General features: G+C 30.9%; 2 protein-coding genes across 6 annotated transcripts in view; one reads left to right on the top strand and one right to left on the bottom strand.

Moving 5' to 3' along the window:
* LOC129981845 (dentin sialophosphoprotein-like) overlaps window positions 1–8,986 on the bottom strand; it is a 74,924-nt gene extending 65,938 nt beyond the window's left edge. Inside the window, exon 1 of the mRNA XM_056092869.1 lies at window positions 8,577–8,986. Within this exon, the coding sequence (XP_055948844.1) occupies window positions 8,577–8,585 (9 nt within the window). The 5' untranslated portion in view covers window positions 8,586–8,986. The remainder of the gene's footprint in view (window positions 1–8,576) is intronic.
* The window catches only part of LOC129981846 (ras association domain-containing protein 8-like), a 77,216-nt gene that overhangs the window by 29,023 nt on the left and 30,266 nt on the right, over window positions 1–17,927 (top strand). Inside the window, exon 1 of one of the 5 annotated variants that reach the window (XM_056092872.1) lies at window positions 862–966. The exons of 2 other annotated variants lie outside the window; for them this stretch is intronic. The gene's annotated coding sequence lies outside the window, so the exon portion shown is untranslated. 2 more of the 5 variants (XM_056092873.1, XM_056092874.1) reach the window with 2 other exon arrangements.

The following is a 17,927-nucleotide window of genomic DNA, read 5'->3' as shown; positions in this document are numbered from 1 at the left end:
AATAAACTTTTATAAAGTTAAAAGTTTTGAAAATTATATTTAAAAATATATTAAAATTAAAGAAAACACTCTGCTGCAGTTAAAATGTCATCTTAAAGAAGATTGTTACTATTATTATTATTTTGTATTTTTAGATTTTATAAAAAATATTTTTGTGCTGCAATATTTTTTGAAAATATCAGAAAAGCGTGTCATTTTTAATCAATTAATTTTTTTAAACTCTGAAGTGCAAATTTCTATTCTCCAAATTTTATACCCAATTTCGTTGCTCTAATGCGCTCTATGCTGTTAAACGCCAACAAACACACGCAGAAAGACAGAGACATTCTCTTTTATAAGTAGTAAAGATTTGCTATATTGTTAATAATTTATAATTCCAACCTTATATTTTATAAATTAATTTGTATTGTTTTGCTAATTATTTTGAAAACCAGAATTTTTTAAAATCCTATCAACCTGCAACCTTTCACAGAAAAAAAAGGCTCCTTAGTCATATAAAAAAATTTATTTTGAGATATTATATGCACTAAAATCATTGACCAATAGTTGCAAAACTTGATGGCAAGGTTTATTTTATATTTGTTAGTTTTTATTCTTTCATGACATTGCAGTTTCTAAAGGCTATCATTAACTAAGAAATTAATCAGAGATTAAATTCATCTTTTTCAATACCCAAACACTGATTTACCTGTTACGTTAGAATGCTGCCTCGCCAAATCGGGCAACCTTACCCTCCTGAATATCGATGTTTTCACCCCAAGTGTAACGCTAAGTATAGCGCCCGACATCTGTACCTTCAGAGTTTTTTTCCTGGCGCCTCTCCACGAATTTTACTATTTCCCTCTCACTCCCTTCGGGAATTTTTCATTCGGTTAAGCACTCCCGACAACTCATTCTGAAAGCATCTTCCCAGAGCATACCAATTGGAATATTTTCAGAAACATATGCCGAGCTTTATCATTCTTGGTATGTATATAGTGTATGCATTTTTGAAATAGTGTGTGAACGGTTTGTCCTCTCACGTGTATGAAATATTAATGATGTTTTTGTTGCTTTATTTAAAAATGAAATTATTTTGGAGTCATGTGTTTGCTCCTAAAAAAAGAAGTTCATGAAGGCGAATTATGTGGAATATTTTTTGGCATGACCTACTAGGAATGCGCTATGATTTTTTTTTTTACGTCGATTGATAAGGAAAATTTTATTTTTTAAATTTGATTGCTGATTTAAAATGGATTTAATTTTAGCACCAGTAGTCAGTTATTTGTCTACTTATTAACTGATAATAATAAAACAATGTATGTGTGTATTGTTTTTAAATATTTACTCTGAACTTTTGAAAGACTTTTTTTTATTCTGCACAAAAAATGTGTGCTGATGAAAGCTGTAGGTATTATTTTAAAAGAGATCTGATGCTTAAACTCACTATTTTCTCTGTTAATTCTTTAGCCATATTAAGCGTAGGTTATTAAAAGGCAATATTCGAATGCAAATCTTTTGTTGCTGTTTACTTAAAAGAAATCATTCTATTATAGTACCAAATGCTAAGATTACAATTTATATTAAAATTATTTCTGACATTAACTTTGTGACCTCTATTATTATTTGATATTTCCTTCAAATTCCGTATGGATGGATAAAAATCCGAACCTTTTTTCACTCGGCAGTATCTGCAGTAGGTTACAGTAATTTGGAATCATGCACTTATAACTCTTTCTTATTATGTCCTTTTACCCTCTTTTCATACTGTATATCGTGTGGGCCACCGTGGACTAATAGCAAGAACTCGGCTTCGAGGTCGCGGGGTTCCAGACTTGAAACCCAATTCTATTAAATATCCGTCATGTATGCGGACTGATGCATGTCACGGTCAAACATGCTGTCGGTGGCGTGGTGCGGAAACTTGGAAAAATGAGTATCAACTCGAGCTTTGTCCTTACTATCTGACCGGGTTTCAAAATAACTATGCCATCCCAAAATAACCATCCTACTGCTTCCAAATTGGACGTTGTTATAGCTAAACCAAAAACTAAACCCGTGTATTATGTTGTATAATCACTATCAAAAGCAAAAATAAATTCTTAAAATGCAAAATATATATATATATATGATCTGTTATGTTTGAGTCTTAATTGAAAATGGATGGAGGGAAAGTTGTCACTTTACTTAAGTAGAAAAGTCATGTTTTGAAACTTGGCGATATGTATTTGCGAATCTCTTCAAAAGTATTTTGAAAAGTATGTTATTTCAACGATATGTTATGTAATTTTTTATTGCTAAATGTTTCTAAATTTGTAGTATTTATTAATTTCCAACGTATTCTTTAAAGCAGAGAAAATCAATTTTTGATATGAAACACGTCTGTCAACTAGGAAGTTTACAAAACAGTTTAATAATAAACTTTCTATGCTTTACTGACCAAAACAAATCGAAACTATTTCCTTTGTAACTTACTAAAAGGAAATTTTAGAGCTACACAAATACTCACTGCTAATATATGGAGCAGAATAGATGGATTTATTTATACTGTTTACAGGCACCTTTTGTACAGTTGATTTTATTTGCTAGCGTGTATTCACATTCATTTAACAATCGCAAATGCATACGTCATCAAACTTCTAATCCCCCCCCCCTTCTACGAGATGCGTAATGGTCTCCGAAATGAAATGAGTGTTTACATGACACACTATATAAGAATTGACTTCATTGGTCCAATAAGAAATGGAAGTTTTTTTAAACATTTTAAGTGTGCCACGGATTCTCACTGGAAATAATACAATAGGACATTTCTAAAATAAGAGATTATCTATATAAAATTGAAAACAAAACGGTTTAGATGTTAGACAGTCTCGACAAGGATTTTAAACTTGTAGTCTACACTTCGTCTTTACGGGTCTGCGAAACTTAAGAGTATGAAAAATTAAAACAAAACTTTTAATAAAAATCTTGTAGCTTAATTTTTAAAGCTCCTAATTATAATAGAATTTATTTCTGTATGTATGTAATTTCCCTAAACTGCTAAGTCAAGTTGAACCAAACTCATTCAAAGCAAACTTTATTTTGCTTAACTATTCTTGTTATTCAAGACAAGAAAAAAGAATACAGTCGATTTTTCAAAATGAAAAGTTATTTAAATAGTCAATTAGAAATTAACCGAAATTCTTTCGTTTTTATGTTATAATTTCGGAACAAATTATTCCATAAAAAAAAAAAAAATTTTATACCATTTTAAAATCTTACTTTTCATTTATCATTTCTTTACTTTCTTTGTTCTTTCAAAATATAATTAAATACCAGAATAGATGCAGACGATTTCAATATAGGAAGATTTACTTATTCTGTTGCCAGGCAACAACGATAAGAATTTGAACTTACATTATCTTTATTCTTTCATTTTTCTTTTATATTTAAAAAATATTTTCTACAACAAAATTAATTTTATATGTATTTTAAAATTTATTAAGAATAAAAATGCTGGTGGCAGAAAGATTTTGTGTATTATAATATTTTATATAAAAGAAGCTTTTTCATTAAAATTATTTAAACGTTTAACTCAGACGTGTTGGAATTCCATGGAATGTAATTGTTAGATTCTTTTTTTATACGAATGATTAAAATTTATCACGACTGCTATAGTATAAGCAAGTTTTTAATGAAGTCTTCGTGGCACTTATTTAAAACATTTTTTTATTAATAAAAAAAGAATTATGAAAATTTTATTCCGGGCTTTCCTAAGTATTTGTTATAAATAATAACAAATCATATTTTTTATCAATGGCTTGTCGAATTAATCGGTGCGCTATTTTTGCCATCGAGAGCGAATCTTTTAGAAGACGATTATAAAATAATAACTATTACGTCACTGTCGTTCAAATAAAATTGCGAAAGTCTGAATTTTACGATTATTTGCCAGGCCGGTTTGAAAACACTCGAAAATTAGCATATGAATTTATTTCATTATTTGAAATTACTTAACATGTAATTTCTTTTATTTATTAAAAAAAGTCTTTCTGTAAAATTAAAAATTACTGATGTTCGCTTTAAATCACTTTTCGGACATCGCACTACAATTGAAATATCCTTCGAATCGACAAAAAAAAAAAAAAAAAGAGTTGGGGTGTGAATTAAAACTTTAAATTTACCATTGTCCATATTCTTTTAATGTTGTATTTTCAAAGTAAATTTATATCTGTATTCAAAGTTTATTATTATTATTATTTTCTATTGCGGCCTTCATAAACTTGGACTTAAATGCCAGCGCAGGCCAAATGAATTAAGTTTGACGCTCTTGGCTTAGATCATCGCCTTTATATCGGACCAGGGGTGTTTGTGCTCCGGGGAAACCCCGGAATTCCGGGGATTTTGAACTTCGATACCCGGAAATTCCGGGGATCGTCGTTCAAAAGGAAGTAGAAATAATAATGAATTATTTATTTTGATCTGGATAATTTTGTTTGCTTTGAAAGCAGAAAACGCAAGGTCAGTGTGTGTGGTGAAAACTTTTCCTTTCTTTCTCCAAAGGCAGTGATAATGCGTGAAAAGGGGGAAAAAACTTCTTTTTTGTTCTTTCCTTATTGCGAGTTATGACTCATTCCCCCGGTTCTCGGACATTCTCTTCTGGATTCTTTTCGGCAAGTAGGCGCGGCAGAAAAAAAGGGGAGAGACTTCGTTCAACCAGATGTGCGATCACGTGACCTGGGTTCAAAGGTCTTAATTTTGCAAAAAAAGTAATTCATTGAACTTTTATAATTAGGTCATTCAATACTTCATAATTGTAATTTTTCATTTCTCCCCCCCCCTTCTCGAAACTCCAAAATGTCGGTAGTAAGTCCGTAAAAGTTTCAGGGGATTTTTTGGGGTCCCACAAACACCCCTGATCGGACCCTTAAAAATATACCCCAATCTGTCTTGATATCAAATCCAAATTCTGTTTATTTGTCTCTAATATTCTATTTTTCTCGAAGCCCAGCATTTCCAATAATATGGCTATTAAATCGAACCACTTCTAACTATTACTAAACAATCGAAGCTATTAAAAAAAGATTGAATTTCATAATCCAGACGTTCGTTTACCTACGTTTATTTTGCTTATTTATACTGTTCTTATTGTATCGATTCGTGGGAGTTTACTGAAAAAGCCTGCAATAAAAAGAGTAGGAAAAAGGGTTTTTACTGCAGGTTTATTTTCCCTGAAAGTCAATGCTCTCCTTAAGCTAGTCCAACTTGGACTTGGGCAAACACACCTTCGCCAGCTGTTCAGAGGGTTGCACGCGAAAAAATAAATTGGTGTCATTGCATGTGTATTTCCTGTTAACTCCTCAATTGCCATACTTCCAGGTGTTCCCGGAACTTCGTGTGAAGGGGTGCACATATTAATTCCTTCTCTATAGGATGTTATTGTATTGTGTAAAAAGTTTAGCATTTCAGTCATCAAGATCTATAGAGTCAATCTGCGTCACAGCAATCGTATGATAAACGCAATAGCGCGTGTTGTTCAAACTAAATGTCTTACATCGTGCTGTGATGTCACGCCCGATTCCCTCTACAAGATGCGCAAAGTATTTCCAAAGTGAAATAGATGGTGCACATTTGACGCGTTTCACGTGGGTTAGAATCACCTCCATTATGATTGCTTTTTCTAGAGAGCCACCTGAGAAAGAAATATTAGCAGTAAAAAAGGTTTTCCTTCAAAATATTTGTTTTTGTTTCCGAAGTATATTTTTCAGTTTCCTAGATTATTGGTGGTTTGTTTCGAATTATATTTTTTAACTTGCAGTTTAAAAAATTATAAATATGTAATTTAGCAATTGAGGCATAATTTATTACATTTGAATATAAATTGTTATGCACATTTGTACGTCATTGCATTCACCATATTATTTTCGAGTGGTTTCTAAAGCCTGTTCAAAATTCGTCTTTTGTTTCGAACTATTTCATGTTCTTATATTACTGTGTTAAAGTTGCAAATTAGGTGAATATAAAAATTTGAAATAGGAAGCATTTCTAAATACAATATTTAAATCTACCGCGCCGTCTAAAATTATTTTGCTTAGTTTTACATAAAATATAATCCCATCTAAGATTCTTGATTCTGATCCAGATTTTGGTTAAGTTTCTTTTCTGGTTTATCCAATGCAAACATTAATGGGTCCTAAAATTCTGGCTTGAAGAAAGATTGTTTCATGTTAGAAAACGTGGTTATTCTTTTCTTTCTAGTAAAAGATATTTGCCTTTTGTCTAGTTCCAGATAAAGCTTTTAAATACATGTCATCTATCATGTAACAGCAAGTTACTTAAGTATTTCCTTCGTGCAAGGGGAATAATAGTTTCAAAATTTAAATCCTTACAGAGCATTTGCCCTGTATCGCATGAGCATGATTCCTTTGAAACATTCATAAATTGTTTGTGGTAATGTAATTCTTCACATCTATATTAAAATCAAGTAATGTATATGCTTATAGCAATTTTTCAAAAAAAAAAAATTGTTTTCAAAATTTGAATTACTATTAAGCAGCTTTATCTATATTTTCCTTCTAAAACAAAGGAACCTAATAAAGCTTGTTATTTTCCGCGTATCCTGCCCAAGGTTAGTTATATCAGCTAGTGAAACTAAAGAAGTTGCAGCTGTCTTTCGCACTGAAGCGAAACAAGGGGATTTTGCGCAGAGAAAAATTAATCAATTGAAATAAAGTGAATAATACGCTCGTCAGTTTTTCTATAAATAGAAGGGTGTGATGTCAGCAATCAGTGGCTTTAATATGCAGCAATTTCTATATTTCGCATGCGTCTCCTGAAACGCTATCTTATCGGCTGAATCGAATGCAGCTGAGAAAATCTTCCCTGCCATCCGTCAGTACTCTCTGGAATTCATCCAGCAGAACTAGCGAGACATTACGAAACTGTGATAACTTCATTTATTATTTTTAAAATGGCTACACTTTTTTTTAATCCGCTTTCAAATGGTGTTTATGTGTTGGGCAATGCTCAGTTTCTTTTATTTTTGTAGCAAGGTGATTGATGGTTCACTATAAAAAAAATTGATTTGAATCGTATTTTTAACGTGTTAAGTGAATGTTGACCGAAGTTTTTAAATTAGGTCAGATATGCAAGTAGGAACCAAATATAATTTTGTGTTTTTAATTGCCACAATTGAAAATTGTACCTAAAAGCATGTTGAACCAATTCCAATCCACTGTACTATAATTTTTGGAAAATATATCGTTCGATTTGGTTCTGACGTATCTTGCCAAAGCAACTATAGTTGCTTGCATGTATTTTAATCAGCGACATCTACTCGTAAACATGCGAAGTATCTGTATAAACGACAATGGTTTTGGGTTTTACTTATTTACTATTACTTTATTGTTATCATTTTGAAAGTTTTTTCATTTATTATTAGTGAGTTATTGAGTGTATAAAGTCCCCAATCATGGAACGCTCCAAATTGCATTTTTGACATTCATTGCTTTTTCTGTTTGATTTGAAGTAATCTGCTGTCGAAGTTCCTCAGACATTTTTAGAAACTTACGGTGATCGCTTTTCTGTCATATCCCACTTGTCGGTTTTGGTTTCAACAATGTAAGAGTGGCGATTTCTATGTCAGTGACAAAGAACGGCCTGGATGAGCAAAAAAAATTCGAAGACAATTGCAAGACTTATTGGATAAAAATGAGAAAAAGTTGTGGAAAATTATGGAATATATTTTGATATATATTGTACCGTTTCTCAATAAATGCTTTTTTAAAGTGAAAAAATGATCGAAATACATGCAAGCACCTAATATGTCGTATGATTTATAATTTTTTGTTAATTGCACTCTATTTGTTTGAATACTTTCTATTTTCACTCTATTAATAACTAAATACTTTTCATAAGTAATCAAAGAGCCATTTAATAATGGTAGTCGTTTATTTATAATGTTAATATGCATGATATTCAAGAGTATTTCGAAGTGTATCTTGAGCACACAAAGTGAAAATTTGCCTAATTGATCCTGTAATATTCTGTTTATAAAGATATTATAAAAATGGAAAATGTCATTTACTGTCATATGAAATTACGGCAATAATAAAAATAGATATTTTTTTTCTTACATCTTCCAATTTATCATATTAGTCTTAATTGGACTTATCGTTTAATGCCATTGTCATCAAAATTACAGACCGAAAATCCATCCATTGAAATTTTTGTACAGTCATTTGTGGAGTCTCTATGAACCTTTTTGGATTCGTTTCATGATTTTGAATGCAGCTAATGCCCGTTAATATATTATAGCAATAAAATAAATCATATAATCATAAAGGAGAAATTCTTTTGGAAAAAATTTTTGGAAGTATTGCAGAAGTTTGATTTAAGTCAGAGCACTTGAAATGTGTAAAAAAAGAATTCTTAAACAAAAGAACATTGAATTGTTTATATTTTACAATTTAAAATAACGAAGAATTATTACGTATCCTAAGAATATGTATACAAAGAACTGAATAATCAAGCACATATTAATATGGAATCTTCAACTCAATCTGAATTTTTTGCGTGCAGGGGAAGGGGTAGGCACTTGTCACACGCAGGCAACTTACCTTGTACATCTTGCTTAAATTTCGATTTCGTTTTCGAAATCGAACAGCGTCGTTCCGTTTGTTCTCAAGTTCAAAGACATTTTAACGTCACTCTATTTCCACGAAACATCTTAAGCGAAATAGGACGGCTCGCTCTCTCTTCTGCGAAAGTGTCACGATTCTGCTCTAGTTTCTTCTTAATTATTCTAGCGGCTACGAGTTCCTACTAATCCCTTGTTGTCTTGAGCTCTGTCGTGCACAGCATGACTGTCAACACTGCTATGGTTGCAGTAACTAGCACGCTGCTTGCCCTTGCGTATGTGTGTGTGACGGGCCGGCTGTGCGTCAACAATGTGCGTCATCTTTTCTCCCCAACGCCCACACCTGTTTCCATCATCCCTCCGAAGATGAACCAGCAGAGACAGGATTCTGTGTGGATGATGTTGCTGGCTCATCGAAATCCAGGGAGAGGACGTCCTCTTTCATTCTCTGCTAAGTGATGCCCTGATCTTCCTGATGAGTGTTAGCCTCACTTGCGTGACATCATCCTTCGAATGTTTAAGGATTGTTGGATGAAAACAGTTTCGAATTTCGTTTTCGCTTACTGGTGGTGGTTTTAAAGAGGATATAGTCATCGTAACGAATTGTGGATTTTTTTTTTTTTTTTTTTCTGGTGAAGTCGGTTGTTGGTGAGTTGGCCAGCGATTGCCAAGCGAGAATGTAATCTTTCAATGAGACACTTGTTTGTGTTGGCCCTGCCGAAAGGTTAAAGTTCTTGTGTGCTTTAGAAAAAGTACTATGTAGTAATGATTTTTTTTTTTTTTTCGTCTTTCTTTATCAGTTTTCGAAATTTTATGGTTGCTTTTATGTAGATCATTTTCTTTGATAGCGTTTAATTTTCATAAAATAGAATTGATATTACTGTCATCCAATTATATCGTTAAAATAGAAAAGAAATTTTGATATGAACCTTCCCTTTCCTCTTGTACTAGTTAGTGCAAATAATTCAATCTAACTGGAATTTCTCTAAAATTCGGGAATATATATATATATATATATGATATAAACTCCTATTATATGATAAATGCTGTAGATACTGGTATAAGATGATTAAAGAGTTTTTCGTCATGTGACTACACGTGACAGGAAAGCTCTTAATATGGCAAATTTATTTACAACAGACTTCTGTGTAGATAAATTTCTGTATTGCGAGATTATGAGAGTGCACTGTATATATATAATAACTGCATAAATGCTGACAAAGCAGCTTAGTGTATCATTACCGAATTAACCCTTTTCAAGAATTATCTCTTAACTCTAGAAACCGTAAATTATTTATAAATATTTTTACTATAGTGTTTTAAAATGAGATTAATTATTATTATTAGTGTGTAAATACCTAACGTTGAAAAGAAAGTTGGAATGAATTCTCGCCAAATTTTTTAATGAAATAAATGTCTAATGCTTCATTTTCTTATCTCAAGTTTTAAATTAATTCTCTTCGAGGTTTTTTTGTTTTACTTAGTTATAAATTAATCAATCAAATATTTTATATAATAAGCTAAACGGCTATCTTTTCTTAAACCTAGCTCAATTCCAAAAATATTTTATTTTACCATCAGGTTAGGCCTTTTAATTAATCCTAAATGTGAACCTGCTGAAGTATATATTTATCTATAGAAATATTTCTGTAATTTCTTCCCTCAACAAGTTTAGCATTGATTGTCCCTGATTGTTGAAAGTTTTTTTAGTCTATTGGAAATGTATCCCCAACATTTCATTACTCATTAATGGTGTGATTTCTAAAACATCGTTTTAAAGTTGCATAATGTCATTGTTATATCAAAATGTCGTATATCAAATCTGTGGAATCCATTTTATTGTTGCAAAGTATTTGTATATGTTAGTTATCTCTACTCTCAAATTTTAATATGTGATTGTTGTATGTGATAAAATGTTATATGGTTTCTATTGTTACATCAAAAGTTCGTATAATATGTTTTTGTATAATTTTTGACGTACTTTTGATACAACAGTAACAATATTGTGTTATGCTCTTGAAATATAGAGATATTGTCCTTTTCTTAACATTAATTATCCATACAGTAAGTATATCATGAAAGTTTTTGCTAAAATATGAAATTTAAATTTTTATTATAACAAATCATAAAACTGAGTAGCTATTTTGAAAAAAAAAAAGTGCTGTTGGTAGAATTTACCCTTCTGGAATAATTACTTTTTTTTTAATCTGGAAATATAATATGTAATTTCATTTTCCGATTTCCATTAAATGTATAAACTGTTTCCTAACAAAATTTTAAAAAAATATAAAAAATAAAACTTTTTAAGCACCATAATAAATAGTATTGCATTTCCCCAAATCACGGGAATGTATAAATGGACTGAAATTTCCTTAACAGAAACCTTTCGTGCTTACACTCATAAATGGATAATTTAATGCTCGAGGTAATTCTGGCATGACTCGTTGATTTTTCCACAGTTCACTGTCTATTTCTTTCGCGTTTTTTCCTTTAGAAAGCAATTCATTACACACATGGCTATTTAATTTATTTATATTTATGATCATACAAATAACAATTGCATAATCATGTTAGAAACTAAATTTGAATGGAATGAGAATATTTTGGCAATTAGATGCCCATGTGTTAATTTCTTAAAATAAAAGTGGCATTAGATGTATATATATATTATGAATTCCTATTTTTTTAAATTTGTTTTATCATTTAATGGTCGTAATTTTCCCAAAAATTTTAAATTTTTCCATTATATAGCCTTTTTTTACGCTATGTAATATTTATTTTATATGTATATCATGATATATAGTTGAAACATAAAATTAAAATAGATCTTAATCTTCTACGTTTCTCCATTTTATTAAAGTAATTTCAAAATTGAACGTGTGTGTGTGTGTGTGTGTGTGTGTGTGTGTGTGTGTGTGTGTGTGTGTGTGTGTGTGTGTGTGTGTGTGTGTGTGTGTGTGTGTGTGTGTGTGTGTGTGTGTGTGTGAATATCTCTTAATTTTATAAACAGTATGCAAAGAACAGTAAACATTTGCAAAGAAACCTGGACCGTTTCAGTATCTCCCATATCATACGAGGATTTGCTCTGGTCATTCGCCTGTCATCATCCCCTTTCAGCTTTTCATCTTCCGATACCTGTTTTCTTTTGCTGTTAATATTACTTTGTGGGGTGATAGGACTGTCTCCCTTCCCCCTAGATTTTCCTCAACATTCTCCAAATTTTGGGAAAAAAAATTAATCTATCATCACCACTTTTAAAGATTTTGCTTAAAGGGTTTGAATTATAAATACTGATAATTAATGCCGACTAAAATTTAATACTCCAGATGCATTAAAAAAAATAGATACAAAATACTACATCTTATAAAACAGAAATACCGGTTTGTTGTTTTTGAATCGGAATAAATGAGTTTGGTATTTTTGTTTCAGAATTTGTTCCTCCATGTTCATTTATTCCTTTAAAAACTTCGGAATTTCAAAAGTTTTCGTTCGAAAATTAAATAAAAGTTGCAAAGTTATTTCAGTGTTTGTGTCAGTCATGTATAGTATTAGATTTATGTAATATTATTTTGTGTTTTTCCCCATGCTTTTAGTTAAATTGTTCATTCTGTCATTGTATAGTTCTCAGTGATATATGATGCATTTGGATATGTCATTTAAATACATCATATTTGATTAATGATTTGATAGTAATTGCTTAAAGAAGCCTTAATTGTAAACACAGCTAAGACAGCACCTAGTTCACTGTAATGTTTTTTTGTAATTTATTATATTTACTCTTTATTTACATAATTTCTTTAGTTTAGCTGGTTCTGAATTAAGTAGCCACTTGCTGCAGTGTTCAATTTCCTAGAAAATTGAGTAAGAGAAAGAGACCTTGTATTTTACTCAAAGTTTTTTAACGTCTTTAGACGCAGAATTCTGTAACAGCTGGATGCTTTATTTCCAGCTTGTATGATAAGAAAATTGTCTATTTCTTGCTGTTATCTTTCCATTTATTATTTTCTCCTGTGTAATAATAAATGAAAAGGTAATATTATTGTGATATTTTAGAGATTTTTCTAAAATTCTGATTGGTATCTTATAGAAAGAATTATTGCCTATTATTCTGTTTAATTCCAAAATTTAATTATTTGGAAGTCTTAGTAACCATAGAGTTTCGCTAACTTTTAAAACCTAGCCGATTATTGACTTTTGAATGCTGCATTTTGAAAATTACTTTGAAGTGTAATCGTTAGTTTCAAATGTAGTGAATCAGATTGTAACTCCCAATTACTTATTACTCTAAACTTGCAAGAATTACTTTGGAAATTTGATCTCATCGTATGAAAATCGCTTGACTAATTCTTTCAAATTCCGTGAACTTAAAAGAAAATAATCCGTTATAAAATTATAAGATATTAGTTGCTTCAAATCTGTGACTAGATCTTAATGGTATGATTATGTGTGAAAAAATATTATATTTTTTCCAAATTTGCCGGATCTAACCGTATATCCGTCTGTAAATTACAAAATCAATGGCTTATCTTTTTAAATACTTAACATGAGTCTTCAAATTCTTTCTTCCGACCAACGCTACAAATTTAGCGCACAAAAAATCATTACTGATTATGATTGTTGTCACCCAGCTTGACTTATCGCGGTTTTTGACACGCTCGAAAGCAGAAGTAGGTAACGTCTTTTTGAAAATCTTTGTCAAAGAATGTTACCTAAAAGACTCGTGTGAATCATGATTCTTGGATTGTAAGCTTTTAGGATAAATCCCTTCACGATCTTTTTGTGTGGTAGCTCAAGATGTTGTAACTCGTTTTTATGAATGTGCCTGTGTGGTTTTATTGGTTTCCAAAATATTCATGCGCAAAACAGTTATTTGGCTGGAATATTGTATTAGTATGATATCTTTTGAGATGGATTTAAAAATTGCTTAACATTATTAGTCATTTATTCTTTGTTTTTGTGACCATTTTTGAAAGCCTGAGGATGACCGGCACACAGGCCTGCTTTAATATATTTCATTTCTGATTTAGGAATGGCGATGTTTTTACATTCAAATTAAACTTAACACGGAAAATGTTTATTTTTCTCTGTTTTACTATTTTCTTTTTTTCAAAAATCATAAGGAAAACTTTTGTTTTTCAAAAATAATAAGGTTTTTTTTTTTTTTTTTTTTTTTTCTGCATATGTTCTGTAGGGCTGAAGAATTAGTTTCTTTTTTCGCATTCCTTTATTATATGGACGAATTACAATAGTGTAAGCCATTTTTAAAAATAAAGTTTAATTTCATATCATATTGAGCAAACAAATTAATCGTTATGTTAAATTTGGATTCAAGCGACTTCTAAAATAATATTACAACATTTTTATTCCAGAAAAAATACACCTTTAATGTTATGCTAGTTTCTGAAAAACAAAATGTGTCCTTGAACTTGCACTACTGTAACCCTTTCTGTACTGCTGTTTTTATGACTTTTTAAAAACCATTTCCTTATTTATTAAATTGGAATGATATGCCTTTTTTTGCTGCATTTTAAGGACGACATACATTACATTTTTAGCTGATGCATCAGCTTTGCAACAGAAGATCTTTTTTTTTTTTTTAATAAACTTTGTTGCTTCTCTCTATCTGTTTATCTAATTACTCACCATATAGTTAATCTGTCTTTTAGAGGTTTAAAAAAAAATGCTTACATGGCGTGAGTGTTTCGAAACTTTTTTTCAAGTTTGAATACCTGAAATAAAAGTTAATGAAACGAAGTACAGGGTAATTCAAAATGAATATAGCGATTACAAACGGCTATAACTATTTAATGAAAAAGAATTTATCGATAAGATTAACACATAATATAGGCGGAACTTCAAAATTCCCCATGCCTAAAACAATAAAAGAATTCAAAGTACGCATTTGTAATGCGCTTGCGTCGGTGACTGCAGACATGCTTCAGAATGTATTGCTCGAAATGGAATACTGCCTAGATATTGTCCGTGTCAAAATGTATACAAAATTTTGAAGTTTCGTTTACGTTGTGTGTTAATTTTATAGAAAAATTCTTTTTCAAAAAGTAGTTATAGCCGTTTGTAATCGTTATATTCATTTTGAATTACCTTGTATCTTATATTTACCAGCGTTAGCCAAGGTATATAATTCTAAGTAGTGCCTAAGTATTCTTAAAGTTTGTAAAAACTAAATATTTTTTTCCATTATAAAAGAATCAAATGTTTGTAATTCGAGTTTTAAATGTTATGAAGCATTACCTTTTATGTATTTTGATTATTTTGCGTAACCAGCTATAAATTCTCAAATTTGTAATGGAAAACATTCAAAATGTAAACAGCAGTAATTCAGTTGACTTTTTTTTTTTTTTTTTTTGAAATATTGAATTGCAATGATATTCTTTGCACACACAGTGTGCAATCCATCTCGAATGGATTAAACAAATCAGTAGAATCACATTTAAAAACTTTCCTAGTCATCGCTACTAATCTTCAATTAGTTTAGGGGGAAATTCGTTGTTACGACTTCTTATATTTATTCTCCTCTGCTTAAGCTGATGAGTTATTTAGCGAAATATTTGTCATGAAACATAATATGAAAATGAACAGTTATGTGCAAATAATTTCAGAATTTTCTCCACGAAGCTTTAACTTCTTTGAATTGCAAAACTTTTTTTTACTTCTAAACATTGGTAATGTTTCGGGGAAGAGCTTCCAAATATTTTCGTATACCTGGAAATAATGCTTGAAAAATTATATAAATTTAAACAATCAAATAACGATTAGCAAATACTTTGGTGATGGAATTAAATGCTAGTAATAGTGAAGTACTATTGTTATTGGAAAATCTGCTCTTATGAGACTTCTTTATGTCCAGAATAATTAAAATTGTTGACAATAAATGCAATGTCATTGATAATAATCTGAAATCATATTGAAGAACGCTTTTTAACCCTACACTTGTGTATTCTATTGGACTCAAAGAAAAATTGAAAATTTTGATTAATGCAACTAATTTATAAAAAGATCATCCTTTTCACCAATGTAAAATTGAAGCTGCGCCTTTGATTTCTTTTCATTCTAAGATGCTTCAGAAATTTCGAATAAGGCTGTCATAAGCGACCAGATTCCATTGAATCCATCTTACAGATGTCAAAAGTGGTCATTCCTAACCTTCGCGAAAAGTTTCGTAAAAACAGATTCTTCAAAACCGGTAGGAGATGGATGTTAACATGGATTGGGAGACGGTAGATTTTGGCGTACTCTTCAACCTTGCGTGACTCGAGGCCGCCTCTTGCGTGATGCAATCCAAGATCGTTATCCGCTTGAGCTTTTTTGTCCACATGATACTTTTACTATGCAAGCGGGCTCGTTTACCTGTTTTGTCTGGAAGTAAGAAGATATTAACGGTAGATCCTTCCTCGACGTCAGTTGCACCCAAAGGAATCGCCGCCTTCAGCAGGAACTTCCCCGTGAATTCAGAAATGTGGAAAATTAATCCGTTGCGGTCAACTCTCTGGTCTGTTGGTGGTTGAAATGGCTCATTTCTTCAGCCCTGTGGCTTGTGATTGCGAAAGAGACGTATCAAGGTTAGTTTTGAATGAGGACGTAATTTGGAGGGATCAGTAATATTTTGGTGGAAGACATTGATGATTCATTGTTTTGCATCTTGCAGCAATGCTGTGTAAATTCGCTATCTAGAAATATACCCCGATTCGATATTTTGAGATCCATTCGAATCTGAAATATTCTTCGTTTATAAACTTCGTCTGGCTATAAAAATTGCCATTTTTTTTTTAATCATCTATAATTCTTTAAAATAAAACTTATGATAAATCATACATAATGAATTTTATTATAATTAATGAATTATAAACAGTAAAATTACAGTATACTCCCGAGTATCCGGTTTGCGATTCTCCGGCCTAGTTTTCTTTTATCGTAGTTAAATGAAGAAGGCAAGGCGTCTATTAAGGACTTTCTCAAAATCTAAAAACTAAGTTTTTACTCTTATCATAGAATTACCTTTTCATATCTGTGTAATCATTTATTAGTGAAAAATAAAATCAGCTTGAACCAATTTTCTTTAGAATCAGGCCTACGATTTATGTTAATATTTTGTTCATGTTTCCTGCATTTAAGTTGGGCATTACAGAATTTATGTTAAAATGTGAACAGTTTATAGGGTTTAACTTACTTTTTCTCTAACAAATTCTTGAAACGTGCAGTGCAGTATATGAACATATATAAACTATCAGTACAGATCCTTCTATTTTAACTCGACACGTTACAGGCAACTGCTTGTATGATTCACCGGCTGCGTTCACATTGAAATAAATGGAGGGCTCAATACTCAATAATAAGTGAAAAAATTATTATTATTGTTTAGGTGTAAAACTTTCTCTTCTATTACTGATGGGCAAAGAAGTGAATTCATAGAACTCTGGCCTATCCGGCCTGCCCTTCAGCCACATTAGGCCGGATACTAGAGAGTGTGTAATTCATTAAAATAAAACTTATAGATGGGTTAACATATTCTCCAACTGCTGCGAAATTTCCGTGGTTGCTGCAATAATTAGGTGAAAATTACGGACTTATGGATGTATAATGAAAAACTACGGAAACTACAAAAAAACGCCAAAAATACCCTCTTCCCGAATCTTCTCTTACAACATTGCTGGTGGTTAAGGTTAAAAAAAATTTTTTAGCATGATTAAAGAAAGAAAATTGGGATCTTGTTACACACTGGGGTCGCTCCTCTCTACAAAATATACATATGGGAGTTTGCTATGATGTTTAACCGAGCAGTGACGACTTATAAAAAGTACAAATGCTTGCTACTTAATAAAAAAATTATAAATGTCTGACAAATGGTGTTAATTTTTTGATCAACAGAATCGTATTGTGCGTGTTTTTAAGTAAAATTATTTCACTTATATATTTAGTCAATAATATAATTATGTTAAATAATTTTGAGTAATGTTTTAATTTATTAAAATTCTTTTTAAATATCTATTATTCAATAATTTGTGGATATCCTTTATATATAACGTATCTAAGAAGTGCTACGGATGACTGTGTTACGAATGTTGAAGAGTATATGTTAAGGCACAATTTGAAAATAATAATAAAGTTGCTTAAATTTCTAGTCAAAAGACTAATTCGTTCATTTCAACTCCTACGTTTTATATGGATCCAAAAGACCCTTAAAATATCTATACATCAATTTTATTCCAAATACAGTTAAAATTTTTGGAAAACAAAGAAAATACGACTTATACCACTAACTTTAGATCATCCATATATTATTATATGTACGAGTTTAAGGCAGTTATTCGAA

The sequence above is a fragment of the Argiope bruennichi genome, chromosome 8, assembly GCF_947563725.1.
Source record: "Argiope bruennichi chromosome 8, qqArgBrue1.1, whole genome shotgun sequence".
In the NCBI taxonomy this organism is placed as follows: domain Eukaryota; kingdom Metazoa; phylum Arthropoda; class Arachnida; order Araneae; family Araneidae; genus Argiope; species Argiope bruennichi.
The sequence above is the reverse complement of the archived record's forward strand: the minus strand, read 5'-3'. Positions and strand labels throughout refer to the sequence as shown.